Source organism: Rana temporaria, chromosome 1, assembly GCF_905171775.1.
Source record: "Rana temporaria chromosome 1, aRanTem1.1, whole genome shotgun sequence".
NCBI lineage: Eukaryota > Metazoa > Chordata > Amphibia > Anura > Ranidae > Rana > Rana temporaria.
The window spans coordinates 205,885,013-205,900,711 of NC_053489.1; the positions used below are offsets into that span (position 1 = coordinate 205,885,013).

The following is a 15,699-nucleotide window of genomic DNA, read 5'->3' on the forward strand; positions in this document are numbered from 1 at the left end:
GTGAACTGGGACGCACTGGACCCCCTGCTGTGCCCTGTGGCTGCACATGGTGTGAACCCAGCCTTAAAGTGAGTCTGTGACAAAAGTAAAACCCCAATCTAAGAATTTATTCATGGTAGTAGTCATTTTATGTTTTTAAGGCTGTGTGCTAATTCTGGGGCAGTAACTTTATGGGCATAAAACTGGTTTAACCACTGTACCATGATTAGTAAGGGGGCTTAAGAGTTCCTCAAAAGGCTACTGAGACGAGTACTATGTTTTGAGGGTGGGAATGAAAGAACATTGGGATACTGTAGAAAACCATTTACAAATATCCTAAATCTTAAATTTTTGACTTGCCATTATGCGCAGTAACTGTGGCTAATGAAGTTCCCAAAACCACCTTTTGTTATGTTCTGTTTAAGTGGTGCTGTCAACTAGAACTGCCTCTTGCAGGCAAGTGGAGCCTGCAGCCATCATCTCACTGCCCCTGGTTCCTATGATGATATTTGTATAATGAAGGGAAAAAAAATCCATATAACAGTGAACATTTACGGTTCAGACTTTAATTACATAACTAGTCAACATGTTCAATATTCATTCTGAACTGTGATGAGATCAGATATAGTTGGCCATATACCGATTAATATAATAGAAGAATAATTAATGATTTTTTCAACTGTTAATTCAGTAGCTTTCACTAAATATGCAATTTGATCAATGAACAATCATTTTTCATCGGAGTAATTTTTTTTCTTTGCATTAAACATTTACTTGCACAAAAGAGCATTTGAAACCATCAAATCAAGAGATCTTTTAAGTATATTGCCGGTGTTCAGATTAGGAAGTGACAGTCAGTCAGCTGTGAATGCGTTCCACCACTACCAGGTTTGCTCGTCTGAAAGAACACTTGCAGTCAGAAGAAGGCCGTGGACATCTTAGTACACCCAGCTATGTCTTGAATTTCACAGTATATTTTTGTATATAAATAAATATAGTATATTGATATCTGTGATGCTGTTTGCATGTTTAATTTTGAAAGCCTAAAGGTTTAGTGCTGCGCAGTCCAGGGTGTACCAACATGGCCTCCGCCACCTTGCTTCTGCTGGTGTCCATCTTCTTTGAAAATGTAACACGTGTCAACATACTATATTTATATACGCTCACGCTCAAATTACTGTTAAGTTCAAGATACACCTGGTAGTGGTGGATGCATGTGTAGCTGACAGAACATGACTTAAAGCATACCTAAACCCAAAAATAAAAGTGTAATATATTGCAGGTTGCCAGTCCTTAGAGATGTGAAGGCTGCATTATTTTTCTTTTTTCACTTTTTTTTTATTTTTATTTTTAGCAAGTCTAAAAACTGCTTGTTGCTCTTGCCAGCAACCCAGTCTCCTTCTTGCTTCCTGGGACGTAAAAAGAACATGCATCCTTATCTATCTTGTTTAAACTATCTGTTCCATCAATTCACCATGTAATGAAGGTGAACAAAGGCAGACATGTTTAAAGTCCAGCATGTGTGACAACTATGGAATTTCTATAGATACAATGGAGGGTAGACAGCCAGAAATAATGTTAATTTTTTTTAGTATCACCAAATGATCATAAAGAAAAACCAAGTCTAATAAATTCAACATCTAATGTAGACACCACATCTAAGGACCGATTATCAGCACTATATTCAATTCTTGTTTTTGGTGTTAGATATGCTTTCAGCACTTTGAATTGTGTTTGGCCTCACTTTATACTTTTTGCAAACTTTTATTTAAAATTGTAATGTACTTTCAGATGACATCTATCGGAGTATTTAGGATGCTTTTTGTTAACGGGTTCCGTTGCATGGATGACCACTACCCCTTAAAAACAGCCTTTTCCAGCGCATCTGGCTTTTCAGAGTATTCTATGTGAGATGGGTAGTTGGTACAGTCATAGCGACCACTTGTCCTTACATATTTCAGGAAATCTGGAGCACCAGGATATACGACATTGTCTGCTAATAGCACCGATCCTTTCTTGAGTAGCCCGCATTCCTGCAAATATTGAAGGAGACGGTTAACCATCTAGAGTGGCTGCAAACGTTCCAGGTTTTAATTCTTTACCATCATGTGATGCCAACACTGAAAATTGCAAGCCTTTATGTTAATCTTTTAATTACAAATTGACCTGTGGTCCACACAGCAGCTTGCTAAGGCCTATTGTGTATATGTGAGTGAAGCTGCATAAAAGTAGACCTTCTGAAACTTGGTTTGACTGGCGCTATGTTGACCCCATCACTTAAAAGAGGTATCTGTGCCTGCTGACGGGTAATGAGGGATAAACAGTGATTATCTTGTTACAATGGCATCTGAACGTGGGTGGGATGTGTTAGACAGCAAGTGAACATGTTGTCTCTGAAGTTGATATGTTTTACAGCAGGAAAAATAATGGGCAAATGTAAGAATTTGCATGACTTTGACAAGGGTAATATGTAATGGAAATACTAGGACAGAGAAACTCCTAAACTGCAGCTCTTGTGGGATGTTTCCAGTTGTAATTGGGACCTACCAAAAGTGGTCCAAGGAAGGCAAACTGATGCGCATACACTGAACCATATTCCTACAAAATCCGTAGAGCCCCATTTACACCTTAGCATATCAGAATCATGCAATTGTGCCTGCGAGTCAAGATCACGCTAAAATTGCAACATTGTGTGTTTTGGTGCCATTAATTCCTAATGGCACCCCATATGTGGTTAGCAGGTGTGCAACGCTTTTAAAAGGGTTTTAAGCACGCATTTATTATGAATAGAGCATCCCATTCATGTGAACGGGCTTGCCCAATGCCCTACCTGCAGAAGCAGCACGCAAACAAGTTGGGAATTGTAATGTCATCAGCCCACCCCTCTGGCTCAGAGGAAGATTGTGTTCGTTGATAGAATACATTAATGCCTATGAGTGGCTGAGTATCCCTCAGCCAGACTATTTTGTCAACTTTGATCAAGTGTACCATGAAGGATTGCTGCTGCTTTAAGGGAACAGTACACACCAATAATTACATTTAGGTTATTGTTTATGCACTTTGTAGATTACCGTATTTATCGGCGTATAACACGCACCCTACCTTTTTAAGCGGGAAGTTTCAGGAAAAAAACTTTCCACAGCCCCCTGCGTATAACACGCAGGCACAGTTTACCCTCTATTTTCAGAGTAAAAAAGTGAGTGTTCTACGCCAATAAATACAGTAATTGGGGGGGAAAAAATTCATAACGGATAAACACTATTTTTATGTATCCTTTTTAGTGACACATGCACCATACTTGTTAAGAGGTGATTCCTCCAAAAGGTTCTGAATGAGAAAAAGAACAAAGTGGATCAATAAAAAAGATATGAGTTTACCAGACATTCAGCTATGCTCTAAAGCATTGCATCTGGCATACGTGGTCAAGTGGTGTACTCGGGTTAAGGTAAAGCCATTGTAGGTATAGCGCAATAACACACTCCAGCTCTATGGAACCTATATATTGGGGCCACGTTGAAGGTCATATCTTTGACTTTCTCCTTGGCAATGATTTCATCACACTCTTCTCCCATGATGAATCTTAAAATTGATATCTGAAATTTCCAATAAAACACATTTGCTCTCGTTTTGAAAAAAGTGCACATTTTGACTCCTAAATTTTGTGATGTTTGAAGAATGTTTATTGCTCTCAGGTAAGGCCTTCCTAATGGCCTCCTGAAAGAACACCTAGGGCTAGATTCAGGTAGATTGGCGCATTGTTACGGCGGCGTATCGTATTTACGCTATGCCGCCGTAAGTGAGGCAAGTGCTGTATTCACAAAGCACTTTCCTCCTAAGTTGCGGTGTAGCGTAAATGGGGCCGGCGTAAGCGCGCCTAATTCAAATGAGGATGAGGGGGGCTTGTTTTATGTAAATAGGTGGTGACCCGACGTGATTGACGTTTTTTACGAACGGTGCATGCGCCGTCCGTGTACATATCCCAGTGTGCATTGCTCCAAAGTACGCCGCAAGGACGTATTGGTTTCGACGTGAACGTAAATTACGTCCAGCCCCATTCACGGACGACTTACGCAAACGACGTAAAAATTGCAAAATTCGACGCGGGAACGACGTCCATACTTAACATTGCGTACGCCTCATAATAGCAGGAGCAACCTTACGCCGAAAAAGCCTAACGTAAACGACGTAACAAAATGGCGCCGGGCGTACGTACTATTGTGATTTGGCGTATCTACCTAATTAGCATATTCCTCATGTAAATCGACGGAAGCGCCACCTAGCGGCCAGCGTAAATATGCAGCCTAAGATACGACGGTGTAAGACTTACGCCAGTCGGATCTTAGGGAAATCTATGCGTAACTGATTCTAAGAATCTGGCACATAGATACGACGCCGCAAATCAGAAATACGACGTCGTATCTCCTTACTGAATCTAGCCCCTAGTCTGTGTCAGCATTCTGATAAGAACAGTATTTGGGCTATGTACCCTAGTGCAGATTACATTTCATCAAATTTTTTCAAAGATAATTCTTCTGCAGTGGTCTTAATTAAGATACTTACTTCAAGTAATTTGGTGTCAGCAGTGTATCGCTCATTAAAATGATCAATAAATACAAAGTTGACATTCTCCACACCATAATCTGCTCTCAGCCCTGGAATGATTTGTTCTGTGGAGCCTTCTATTATTTTGATCTGGAGACATGAAATGCAGCGTTAGGCTGGGTTCCCACTATCTTTGCATACGGCTCATATCGGGGGTCTGGTGTATCCTCATTCATCGTTTCAGGTCTGATTTCAGACCAAATTTTGGGCTGAATTCGGACCTGAAACAGATCAAAGGATACACAGGGCTCCTGTGCAAATTTGCATCAGAGCCACAGTGGAGATATGTGAATTGGCTCCATAGAGAGCCAGTCAAAATCTCCTACTATTACAACTAAAATTTGCAATAGTGTGAACCCAACCTTTATAGAATGTTATTTTATATTGACACAGTTACAGTAAAATGACAGCAGCTGTTTCACCGTCAGAAAAACACAAGTGCAAGACACAATAGTGAATGTAGATGACATGAGCAACTGATTCCTGTGACAACCCATGGAGTTGACTGTATAAAATATAGTGGAGTTGAAAAATGGGCAAAGATACATTAACTACTACAGTTTTCTAGTATTGCATTTACTAAAGCAGAGGTCTCCAAACTTTTCACTTCAAGGGGCACAATATATATTTTACACATTTTCACATAAAATAATTTGTAAAGAAATCTGAAGCAGTGTAATAGAATACAATTGGACAGGCTGACAGGTATGATGATGTGTTTATGTGCATTAGAATTCATTTGTGTATTTTGCTCATTTTCTAGCAAAAAATACTGCTTTTAACGTGTGTGAAAATGTAAAATTTGCCTTGGACTGCAAATGGTTAAAGAGGAAGTAAAGTCTTCCTCTTTAATTGTACCTACAGGTAATCGTATAGTAAGGCTTACCTGTAGGTACTGTAAATATCTCCTAAACTTGTGTCGATTCAGAGATATTTACAATGTATGCTGCTGCCAACGTCGGTGCATGTGCACTGGAGGAATAGCCCACTTGTGCCGTTTCTTCAGGCCCCATGCCATGACCGGCGGCACCCGCACCCATGCAAACCCGAAAGTAACTCCAGTAGAGATGTCAGCCATGTGAGCGGAGTGCAGGCGGCACTGAAGGGCATTGTTCTAAGGTAGGTATTTCATATTAAGCTAAAATGCGATGAATACTAGCTCATTATGCCTTCTGTCTTGCATGTTTTGTTTTTTTTTAGGAGCTTTACAATCTCTTTAAGAAGTGTTGTGGAATAGGGATCATACAGCATTGCATATGGAATGAGGTTTTGTGGAATAGGAAATGCAGTGTGGCATAGGAAACATACAGTTGAAACAAGGGGGTGTGGAATAAGGAATGTATAGCATGGCATATAAAATGAGGCATAACAGCATAGGTAATGAACATTATGTAAAGAATGAGGGGGTGTCAAACAGCAAATGTAGAGCATACAGAAAGAGGAGGTACAGAACATGGAATGTACAATATGGCATACACAATAAGCTGTTACGGAAAAGGGAACGTGCATTAGAATTTTAAACAGTGGAGAATATTTACAAAGCACCCTAAAAAAAAAATGCTTAGATCTGTTGCTCAGACTGGCCCCATCCATCAGGGAGTGGATGGTTAGGGGAGTCGGAACACAAGGGATAAAATGAGAAGTTTTGGGTGGATCACCTCTTGTTCTGCGAGTTCTACTGGGCTGCTGGACCCCATCCAGAGTTCTATTAGCCTGAGATTCACACAAGATTTAACAGCTCACCAGATCACTGTTGTCAAGCTGGTAGATCATGGGTGCTCAACCTGCGGCCCTCCAGCTGTTGCAGAACTACAAGTCCCATCATGCCTCTGCGTTTGGGAGTCATGCTTGTAACTGCCAGCAGCTTGCAAAGCCTCATGGGACTTGTAGTTTTGCAACAGCTGGAGGGCCACAGGGTGAGCACCCATGTGGTAGATGAAGGCTCCCACTACTTTCTCTTACACATTTAGTTAATTTGGGACAGAAGGTGTTTTTCAGATTCGGTGTTTACAAGACTAAAACATTTTTTTTTGCTAGAAAATTACTTAAAACCCCCAAACATTATATATATTTTTTTCTAACACTCTAGAGAATAAAATGACGGTCATCGCAATACATTTTGTAACACCGTATTTGCGCAGCGGTCTTACAAGCGCACTTTTTTTTGAAAAAATTCACTTTTTTGAATTAAAAAATAAGACAACAATAAATTTGGCCCAATTTTTTTATATATTGTGAAAGATAATGTTACGCCGAGTAAAATGATACCAAACATGTCACGCTTTAAAATTGCGCCCGCTCGTGGCATGGCGTCAAACTTTTACCCTTAAAAATCTCGATAGGCGACGTTTAAAAAATTCTATAGGTTGCATTTTTTGAGCTCTAGGGCTAGAATTATTGCTCTCGCTCTAACGATCGCGGCGATACCTCACTTGTGTGGTTTGAATACCGTTTTCATATGCGGGCGCTACTCGCGTATGCGTTCGCTTCTGCGCGCGAGCTCGTCGGGACAGGGCGCTTTAAAAAAAAAAATATTTTGTTTTCTTTTTTATTTTTATTTATTTTATTATTTTTTACACTGAAATAAAAAATAAAAAAAATTATCGCTTTTATTCCTATTACAAGGAATGTAAACATCCCTTGTAATAGAAAAAAGCATGACAGGTCCTCTTAAATATGAGATCTTGGGTCAAAAAGACCTCAGATCTCATATTTAGACTAAAATGCAAAAAAAAAAAAAATGGAAAATTTGTCATTTAAAAAAATGACAACAAAAAAATTGTCTCTTTAAGACGCTGGGCGGGACTGACGTTTTGACGTCACTTCCGCCGAGCAGAGCTATGAGGACGGGTGGGGGGCCATCTTGCCCTCACCAGGCAGCAGCATCCGATCTCCTCCGCCGCTACCGACGGCTCCGGTAAGCGGCGGGAGGGGGGGGCCCCTCTCCCGCCACCGATAACTGCGATCTCGCGGCGGAGACCGCCGTTATCGTTTACAGGCCCGCCCACTGAAAAGATGGATACCTCGGTTGTGGCAGCAGCAGCGTTAAGTGGTTAATAGAAGACATCTATCATATCTGTCAGACGAATTCGGACAGCTTTTGTGCTCATAAATGACAGCGCCAATGGATGAGCTGTCAATATTATGTGCAGTCCCATGCTGGTGGAGATCTGAATAGAGTTAGGTGGCAAATGGCACCCCCATTCCACTTGACACTGCAAAGCTGACCGTCCTGCCCACTCTTGCCCCTCCCCTTCCCCAGCTTCATTGGTAATGAAAACCGTGCAGTTTATGCTGCCACCAATAACGCTGGGGAAAAGAGGGGTCGTAATTGCATTGTTTCCAATGAAGCTGGGGAAGGGCATATTTATAAAGTGTAGTTGTAACCCACCCACCTTCGCCAGCTTCATTAGTGGCAGTGTTGACATCTCCCCACCCAATCCCCCACTGCCCCCAGCATAAGGCCACTACACTGGCAGTACGTCAAAGTTAGACTGCATGCATGTACTCTTTCCTCAACACCTACTGGTTCTGTTGTCAGAGCTGGCATTTGCCTGCACTTCCCTCACTGACAGGGAGAATGGAGGGGAGGCACAACACTAAAGCCTCGTATACATGATTGGATTTTCAGCAGACAAAGTGTTGGATTTTTGTCCGAAGGGTGTGTGCCCGGATTTTGTCTTGCATACAAACTGCACAAAATGGTCTGGCAACAAACACGAACGTAGTGACGTACTAGACCAGACTTCTGCTAATGTCATGTTTGAGCATTGATTCGGAGTATGCATGTTTGGACTTTTGTCTGACTGACTCGTGTACACACGATCATAAAATCTGACAACAGACCATTGTCCGGAAAATTTTAAAGCCTGCCATCCAACATTTGTCCGCGGAAAATCTGACAACAATTGTCAGAGCGTGCAAACGGTCGGATTTTCAGCCAACAGTCTGTCAACACACAATTCCCATCGGAAAAGCTGATCGTGTGTTTTACGAGGCTTAAGGCCCCTTTCACACTAACCCACTCCAAAACTGGTTTTCACTGCAACTTTGGAGTCTGATTTTATTATAACTTTTACACTCTCTGGCATTGAAGTTGTTTCAAAGTCAGATCAAAGTAGTGCAGGAACCTTTTCTAAAATCGTTGTGACTTCTGTAGTGTCAATTGGATTGGCTCTCGTAGAGATGCATGGGATTTCACATGTCCTGCAACTTGGGGTAGCACAAGTAAGAGAACGGCCAATGGACACTAAAGCAGTGGTCATCAACCCTGTCCTCAGGGCCCACTAACGGGCCAGATTTTATGTATTACCTTGGGGAGATGCAGACTAGAATACTGCAATCGCTGAGCAAATGATATCGCCTGTGATTGTATTTCAGTTATCTTGCAAACCTGTCCTGTTAGTGGCCCCTGAGGACAGGGTTAATGACTACTGCACTAAAGGACACTCTACCCATCCTTATTCTAGCTGGGCCCAATAGGGATCATGTGGGTGGCTATGACAGACGTTTTTGCCACTGGTTGAGCATACACAAGTATGGATTGTGTAAAGATGTACTTCAATTATCCATTAATATGAAAGGCAAATCTATATTTCCCTATTTGCACAAAACTGGCAAACTGAAATGAATATGCACACAATTTACTGTGCAAACTAATAAATCACTGTTAGAATATGGCGCATATTTAGAAAAAAACAATTCCTACACTTGCACTATATATAGTGTATATGTATTTGTGTGTGTGTGTGTGTATGTGTATATATATACAGTGAGGAAAATAAGTATTTGAACACCCTGCTATTTTGCAAGTTCTCCCACTTGGAAATCATGGAGGGTTCTGAAATTGTCATCGTAGGTGCATGTCCACTGTGAGAGACATAATCAAAAAAAAAATTCCAGAAATCACAATTTATGATTTTTTAACTATTTATTTGTATGATACAGCTGCAAATAAGTATTTGAACACCTGTCTATCAGCTAGAATTCTGACCCTCAAAGACCTGTTAGTCTGCCTTTAAAATGTCCACCTCCACTCCATTTATTATCCTAAATTAGATGCACCTGTTTGAGGTCATTAGCTGCATAAAGACACCTGTCCACCCCATACAATCAGTAAGAATCCAACTACTAACATGGCCAAGACCAAAGAGCTGTCCAAAGACACTAGAGACAAAATTGTACACCTCCACAAGGCTGGAAAGGGCTACGGGGAAATTGCCAAGCAGCTTGGTGAAAAAAGGTCCACTGTTGGAGCAATCATTAGAAAATGGAAGAAGCTAAACATGACTGTCAATCTCCCTCGGACTGGGGCTCCATGCAAAATCTCACCTCGTGGGGTCTCAATGATCCTAAGAAAGGTGAGAAATCAGCCCAGGACTACACGGGAGGAGCTGGTCAATGACCTGAAAAGAGCTGGGACCACCGTTTCCAAGGTTACTGTTGGTAATGCACTAAGACGTCATGGTTTGAAATCATGCATGGCACGGAAGGTTCCCCTGCTTAAACCAGCACATGTCAAGGCCCGTCTTAAGTTTGCCAATGACCATTTGGATGATCCAGAGGAGTCATGGGAGAAAGTCATGTGGTCAGATGAGACCAAAATAGAACTTTTTGGTCATAATTCCACTAACCGTGTTTGGAGGAAGAAGAATGATGAGTACCATCCCAAGAACACCATCCCTACTGTGAAGCATGGGGGTGGTAGCATCATGCTTTGGGGGTGTTTTTCTGCACATGGGACAGGGCGACTGCACTGTATTAAGGAGAGGATGACCGGGGCCATGTATTGCGAGATTTTGGGCAACAACCTCCTTCCCTCAGTTAGAGCTTTGAAGATGGGTCGAGGCTGGGTCTTCCAACATGACAATGACCCAAAGCACACAGCCAGGATAACCAAGGAGTGGCTCTGTAAGAAACATATCAAGGTTCTGGCGTGGCCTAGCCAGTCTCCAGACCTAAACCCAATAGAGAATCTTTGGAGGGAGCTCAAACTCCGTGTTTCTCAGCGACAGCCCAGAAACCTGACTGATCTAGAGAAGATCTGTGTGGAGGAGTGGGCCAAAATCCCTCCTCCAGTGTGTGCAAACCTGGTGAAAAACTACAAGAAACGTTTGACCTCTGTAATTGCAAACAAAGGCTACTGTACCAAATATTAACATTGATTTTCTCAGGTGTTCAAATACTTATTTGCAGCTGAATCATACAAATAAATAGTTAAAAAAATCATACATTGTGATTTCTGGATTTTTTTTTTGATTATGTCTCTCACAGTGGACATGCACCTACGATAACAATTTCAGACCCCTCCATGATTTCCAAGTGGGAGAACTTGCAAAATAGCAGGGTGTTCAAATACTTATTTTCATCACTGTATATATATATATACAGTACACACACACACAGTATCTCACAAAAGTAAGTACAACCCTCACATTTTTGTAAATATTTTATTATATCTTTTCATTGGACAACACAGAAGAAATTACTGTTTTTTTTTTTCAATTTAAAGTAGTGAGTGTACATCTTGTATAACAGTGTAAATTTGCTGTCCCCTCAAAATAACTCAACACACAGCCATTAATGTCTAAACCACTGTCAACAAGAGTAAGTATAACCCCTAAGTGAAAATGTCCAAATTGGGCCCAATTAGCCATTTTCTCTCCCTGATGTCATGTGACTTGTTAGTGTTACAAGGTCTCATGTGTGAATGGGGAAGCAGGTGTGTTAAATTTGGTGTTATCGTTTTCACTCTCTCATACTGGTCACTGGAAGTTTAACATGACACCTCATGGAAAATAACTCTCTGAGGATCTGAAAAAAAGAATTGTTACTCTACATAACAATGGCCTAGGCCAGTGATGGCGAACCTTGGCACCCCAGATGTTTTGGAACTACATTTCCCATGATACTCCACTACACTGCAGAGTGCATGAGCATCATGGGAAATGTAGTTCCAAAACATCTGGAGTGCCACGGTTCGCCATCACTGGCCTAGGCTATAAGAAGATTGCCAAGATCCTGAAACTGAACTGCAGCACAGTGCCCAAGACCATACAGCGGTTTTACAAGACAGGTTCCACTCAGAACAGGCCTCGCCATGGTCAACCAAAGAAGTTGAGTGCACGTGCTCGGCGTCATATCCAGAGCTTGTCTTTAGGAAATGGACATATGAGTGCTGCTAGCATTGCTGCAGAGGTTGAAGGGGTGGGGGGAGTCAGCCTTTCAGTGCTCAGACCATACGCCGCGCGCTGCATCAAATTGTTCTGCATGGCTATCATCCCAGAAGGAAGCCTTTTCTAAAGATGATGCACAAGAAAGCCTGCAAACAGTTTGAAGACAAGCAGAATAAAGACATGGATTACTGTGGTCTGATGAGACCAAGATAAACTTATTTGGTTCAGATGTTGTAAAGCGTGTGGCGGCAACCAGGTGAGGAGTACAAAGACTAGTGTGTCTTGTCTACAGTTGAGCATGGTGATGGAAGTGTCATGGTCTGGGGCTGCATGAGTGCTGGGGAGCTACAGCTCATTGAGGAAACCATGAATGCCAACATGTACTGTGACATACTGAAGCCGAGCGTAATCCCCTCCCTTCGGAGACTGGGCTGCAGGGCAGTATTCCAACATAACTACCCCAAACACACCTCCAAGACGACCACTGCCTTCCTAAAGAAGCTGAGGGTATAGGTGATTGACTGGACAACATGTCTCCAGACCTAAACCCTATTGAGCATGGGTGCTCAACCTGTGGCTCTCCAGCTGTTTCAGAACTACAATTCCCATGAGGCATTGCAAGCTACTGACTGTTACAAGCATGATGGGACTTGAAGTTCTGCAACAGCTGGAGAGCCACAGGTTGAGCACCCATGCTATTGAGCATCTGTGGGGCATCCTCAAACAGAAGATGGAGGAGCACAAGGTCTCTAACATCCACCAGCTCGGTGATGTGGTCATGAAGTGGAAGATCACTCCAGTGGCAACCTGTGAAGCTCTGGTGAACTCCATGCCCCAGAGGGTTAAGGCAGTGCTGGAAAATAATGGTGGCCACACAAAATATTGACACTTTTGCACCTAATTTGGACATTTTTACTTAGGGGTGTACTCACTTTTGTTGCCAGTTGTTTAGACTTTAATGGCTGTGTGTTGAGTTCTTTTGAGGGGACAGCAAATTTACACTGTTATACAAGCTGCACACTCACTACTTTACATTGTAGCAAAGTGTCATTTCTTCAGTGTTGTCACATGAAAAGATATAATAAAATATTTACAAAAATAAGAGGGGTGTACTCACTTTTGTGAGATACTATGTGTGTGTGATATAATATTAAAATGGCCAAAAGAAAACCCTTGCATAAGAATTGTTTCAATTCTGCTCTTTCTGCAACTTATGCTGCGTTATTGAATAGAAACTATTGAATTCTGCAGAAGCCATAATTTATTGGGAGTGCTAGTCTCCTGGTACCCTGCTACACTCGCTGGTTCTTCTTGTCAACTTCCAAGTCACTCCTGTGTTTAACGTGTAGGTTGGCAGTTGGAACCAATAAGTGCAGAAATGTTGGTTCTGCAGGAGGTTTCAACCAAAAAAATCCCTCTCGAGTGAAGTGGCCTTAATGGCATGGGTAGCATCAAAGATATTTCCTTAGAATATATATTATTTGCAGTTGTTTTTTATTACTCCTAAAAAGAGGACACTTAAAAATGCAGCAAAGAGAGTGGGGCACCCTAATGCATCAGATGAGCAGGCCACCAAAAAGTGGTTCTAAAGGCAAAAGTTTTTTGTTTTTTTTTTACCTTAAAGCATTCTCTGCATTAAGGTAAAAAAAAAAAACTTTCCATGCTAGTTAACAACCCCCCCCCCCCTCAGTCCCCTCTGAAAGACTTACCTGAGCCCGATCTGTAGCTCTTTACTACCCTCTCATAAAGGAGGCTCGGCAGCAGCAGGAGCCATTGGTTCCTGCTGCTGTCAATGAAACCTGTAAGGAAAGGGTGGGGGCGGTGCCAAGCCACGCTGCATGTGTCAATAGATGCACACAGCTCAGCTTGGGAGCGAGCCCGCGTGTGTGCCCCCATAGCAAAAGGTATGCCAGATCTCAATCCAGCACTGTTTCCCATCTGTAGCAGCACTGCTCTTTACTCCCCTATCTCACAGGAGGCCATTGGCTCCTGCTGCTGTCAATATTAAACCTCTGAGCAAAAGGCATGGTTGCTGCTGAGCTGCGATGCATGTGTGTCAATGGACGCCACAGCTCAGCTCGGGAGCGAGCCCACAGGTGTGACCCATAGTAAGAGGCTTGGGGGCACACTCAGAAGAGGAGGAGCCTGGAGGGCTGGCGGGAACCCCAGAAGAGCAGGTTTGGGGCCAGTCTGTGTAATATCATTGCACAAAGCAGGTTTATTTATGTATATATTTATTTATTACTCTTTTTACAGTCACCTTGACTAGTACAAGGAACTAAATAAAGGTTGTTTACCCCTTCAGCATCTACCAAATGTTTTAGCAGTTTTTGAGTCCTTTTTTTTTTTTTAAATATATATATATATTTTATGTATACCTTATCCTTGAGTCCAGCAAATTCAATCATCTCCCTGGCCACAGCGGCATAAACTGCTTTCTCTTCAATGGTGATTAGACAAGCATTAGGCTTTAGTATCTGGGCTATGCGAAGAGCAGAATACCCACAGTATGTGCCCAGCTCCAGCACCAGGGATGGGTCAGTTTCTTTGACTACATTATCCAGGATTAGACCTATTGCACAAATATTCAATATAAATGTTGAGACACATTCACCACAAAAATAGTTACAGTTGAGAAACTAAGATGAATAGATGAATTAACAGGTTTAAATGTGTAGCTGTGCCCATGTTTACCTTCTTTTTTTATGAAATGCAGAAAGCAGTTTGGAGCCTCCAAAGTCCTCTGTGGGTTCCCACAATGCAGAGATCACTTCCAGATAACAGGATAGCCCTATCATGTTGTGTCAAAGTCACAGGACAGATTTCTTCTTCCTGAAATTTTTTCTCATACGTTCGAATAAATGGGGCTTCACTTCAGAGTGCCAATGCAAGCTGGGCACAGTCTTTTAAAATAATACTATTCCAGTATGTGTATAAATATATGATATATGTGATAACTTCAGTCTCCTGACAATTTTACGCAGAAGATAAACTATTATTTCCTAGAATAGACTAGGGATGAGCCGAACACCCCCCTGTTCGGTTCGCACCAGAACCTGCGAACACACCAAATGTTCGTGTGAACTTTAGAACCCTGTTAAAGTCTATGGGACTCGAACGTTTGAAATCTAAAGTGCTAATTTTAAAGGCTAATATGCAAGTTGTTGTCCTAAAAAGTGTCCTGCCCCAGGGGACATGTATCAATGCAAAAAAAAGTTTTAAAAACTGCAGTTTTTTCGGGAGCAGTGAATTTAATAATGGTTAAAGTGAAACAATAAAAGTAAAATATTCCTTAAAAATTTTGTACCTAGGGGGGTGTAAAGTATGCATGTGAAATAGCGCATGTTTCCCGTACTTAGAACTGTCTCTGCACAAAGTGTCATTTCTGAAGGGGAAAAAAGACATTTAAAAATTGGCTCCCGGCAATTCAGAGAGAATTCATTCATAAAAAAAAAAAAAAAGAACATGGGGGTCCCCCCAAATTCAATTACCAGGCCCTTCAGGTCTGGTGTGGATTTTAAGGGGAACTCCACCCCAAATAAAAAAAAATGGCGTGGAGTTCCCCCAAAATTCCACACCAGATCCCTTATCCAAGCACGTAACCTGGCCGGCCGCAGAAAAAAGGGGAGGGGACGAGAGAGCGCCCCCCCCTTCTGAACCATACCAGGCCACATGCCCTTAACATGGGGATAAGGGCCTCATCCCCAGTGGTTGTGGGGGTCTGCGGGCTGGGTGCTTATCAGAATCTGGAAGACCCCTTTAACAAAGGGGACCCCCAGATCCTAGCCCCGCCCTATGTGAATTGGTAATGGGATACATTGTGCCCCTACCATTTCACGAAGGAAGTGTAAATAATTGTAAAAAAACACACATCATAGAAAAAAGTAATTTATTAAAAAGAAAAAAAAAATACAGCGGTGGTAATCCACTCTCGATCCCCGAT

General features: G+C 42.0%; 1 protein-coding gene across 1 annotated transcript in view; it reads right to left on the reverse strand.

The window, feature by feature from the left end:
- Positions 1–523: 523 nt before the first annotated feature.
- LOC120935893 (catechol O-methyltransferase-like) overlaps positions 524–15,699 on the reverse strand; it is a 30,355-nt gene continuing 15,179 nt past the window's right edge. The window contains exons 3-5 of the mRNA XM_040347930.1: positions 14,135–14,328; positions 4,540–4,671; positions 524–2,012 (exon numbers count right to left, since the gene is read on the reverse strand). Coding sequence (XP_040203864.1) covers positions 1,833–2,012; positions 4,540–4,671; positions 14,135–14,328 — 506 coding nt within the window. The 3' untranslated portion in view covers positions 524–1,832. The remainder of the gene's footprint in view (positions 2,013–4,539; positions 4,672–14,134; positions 14,329–15,699) is intronic.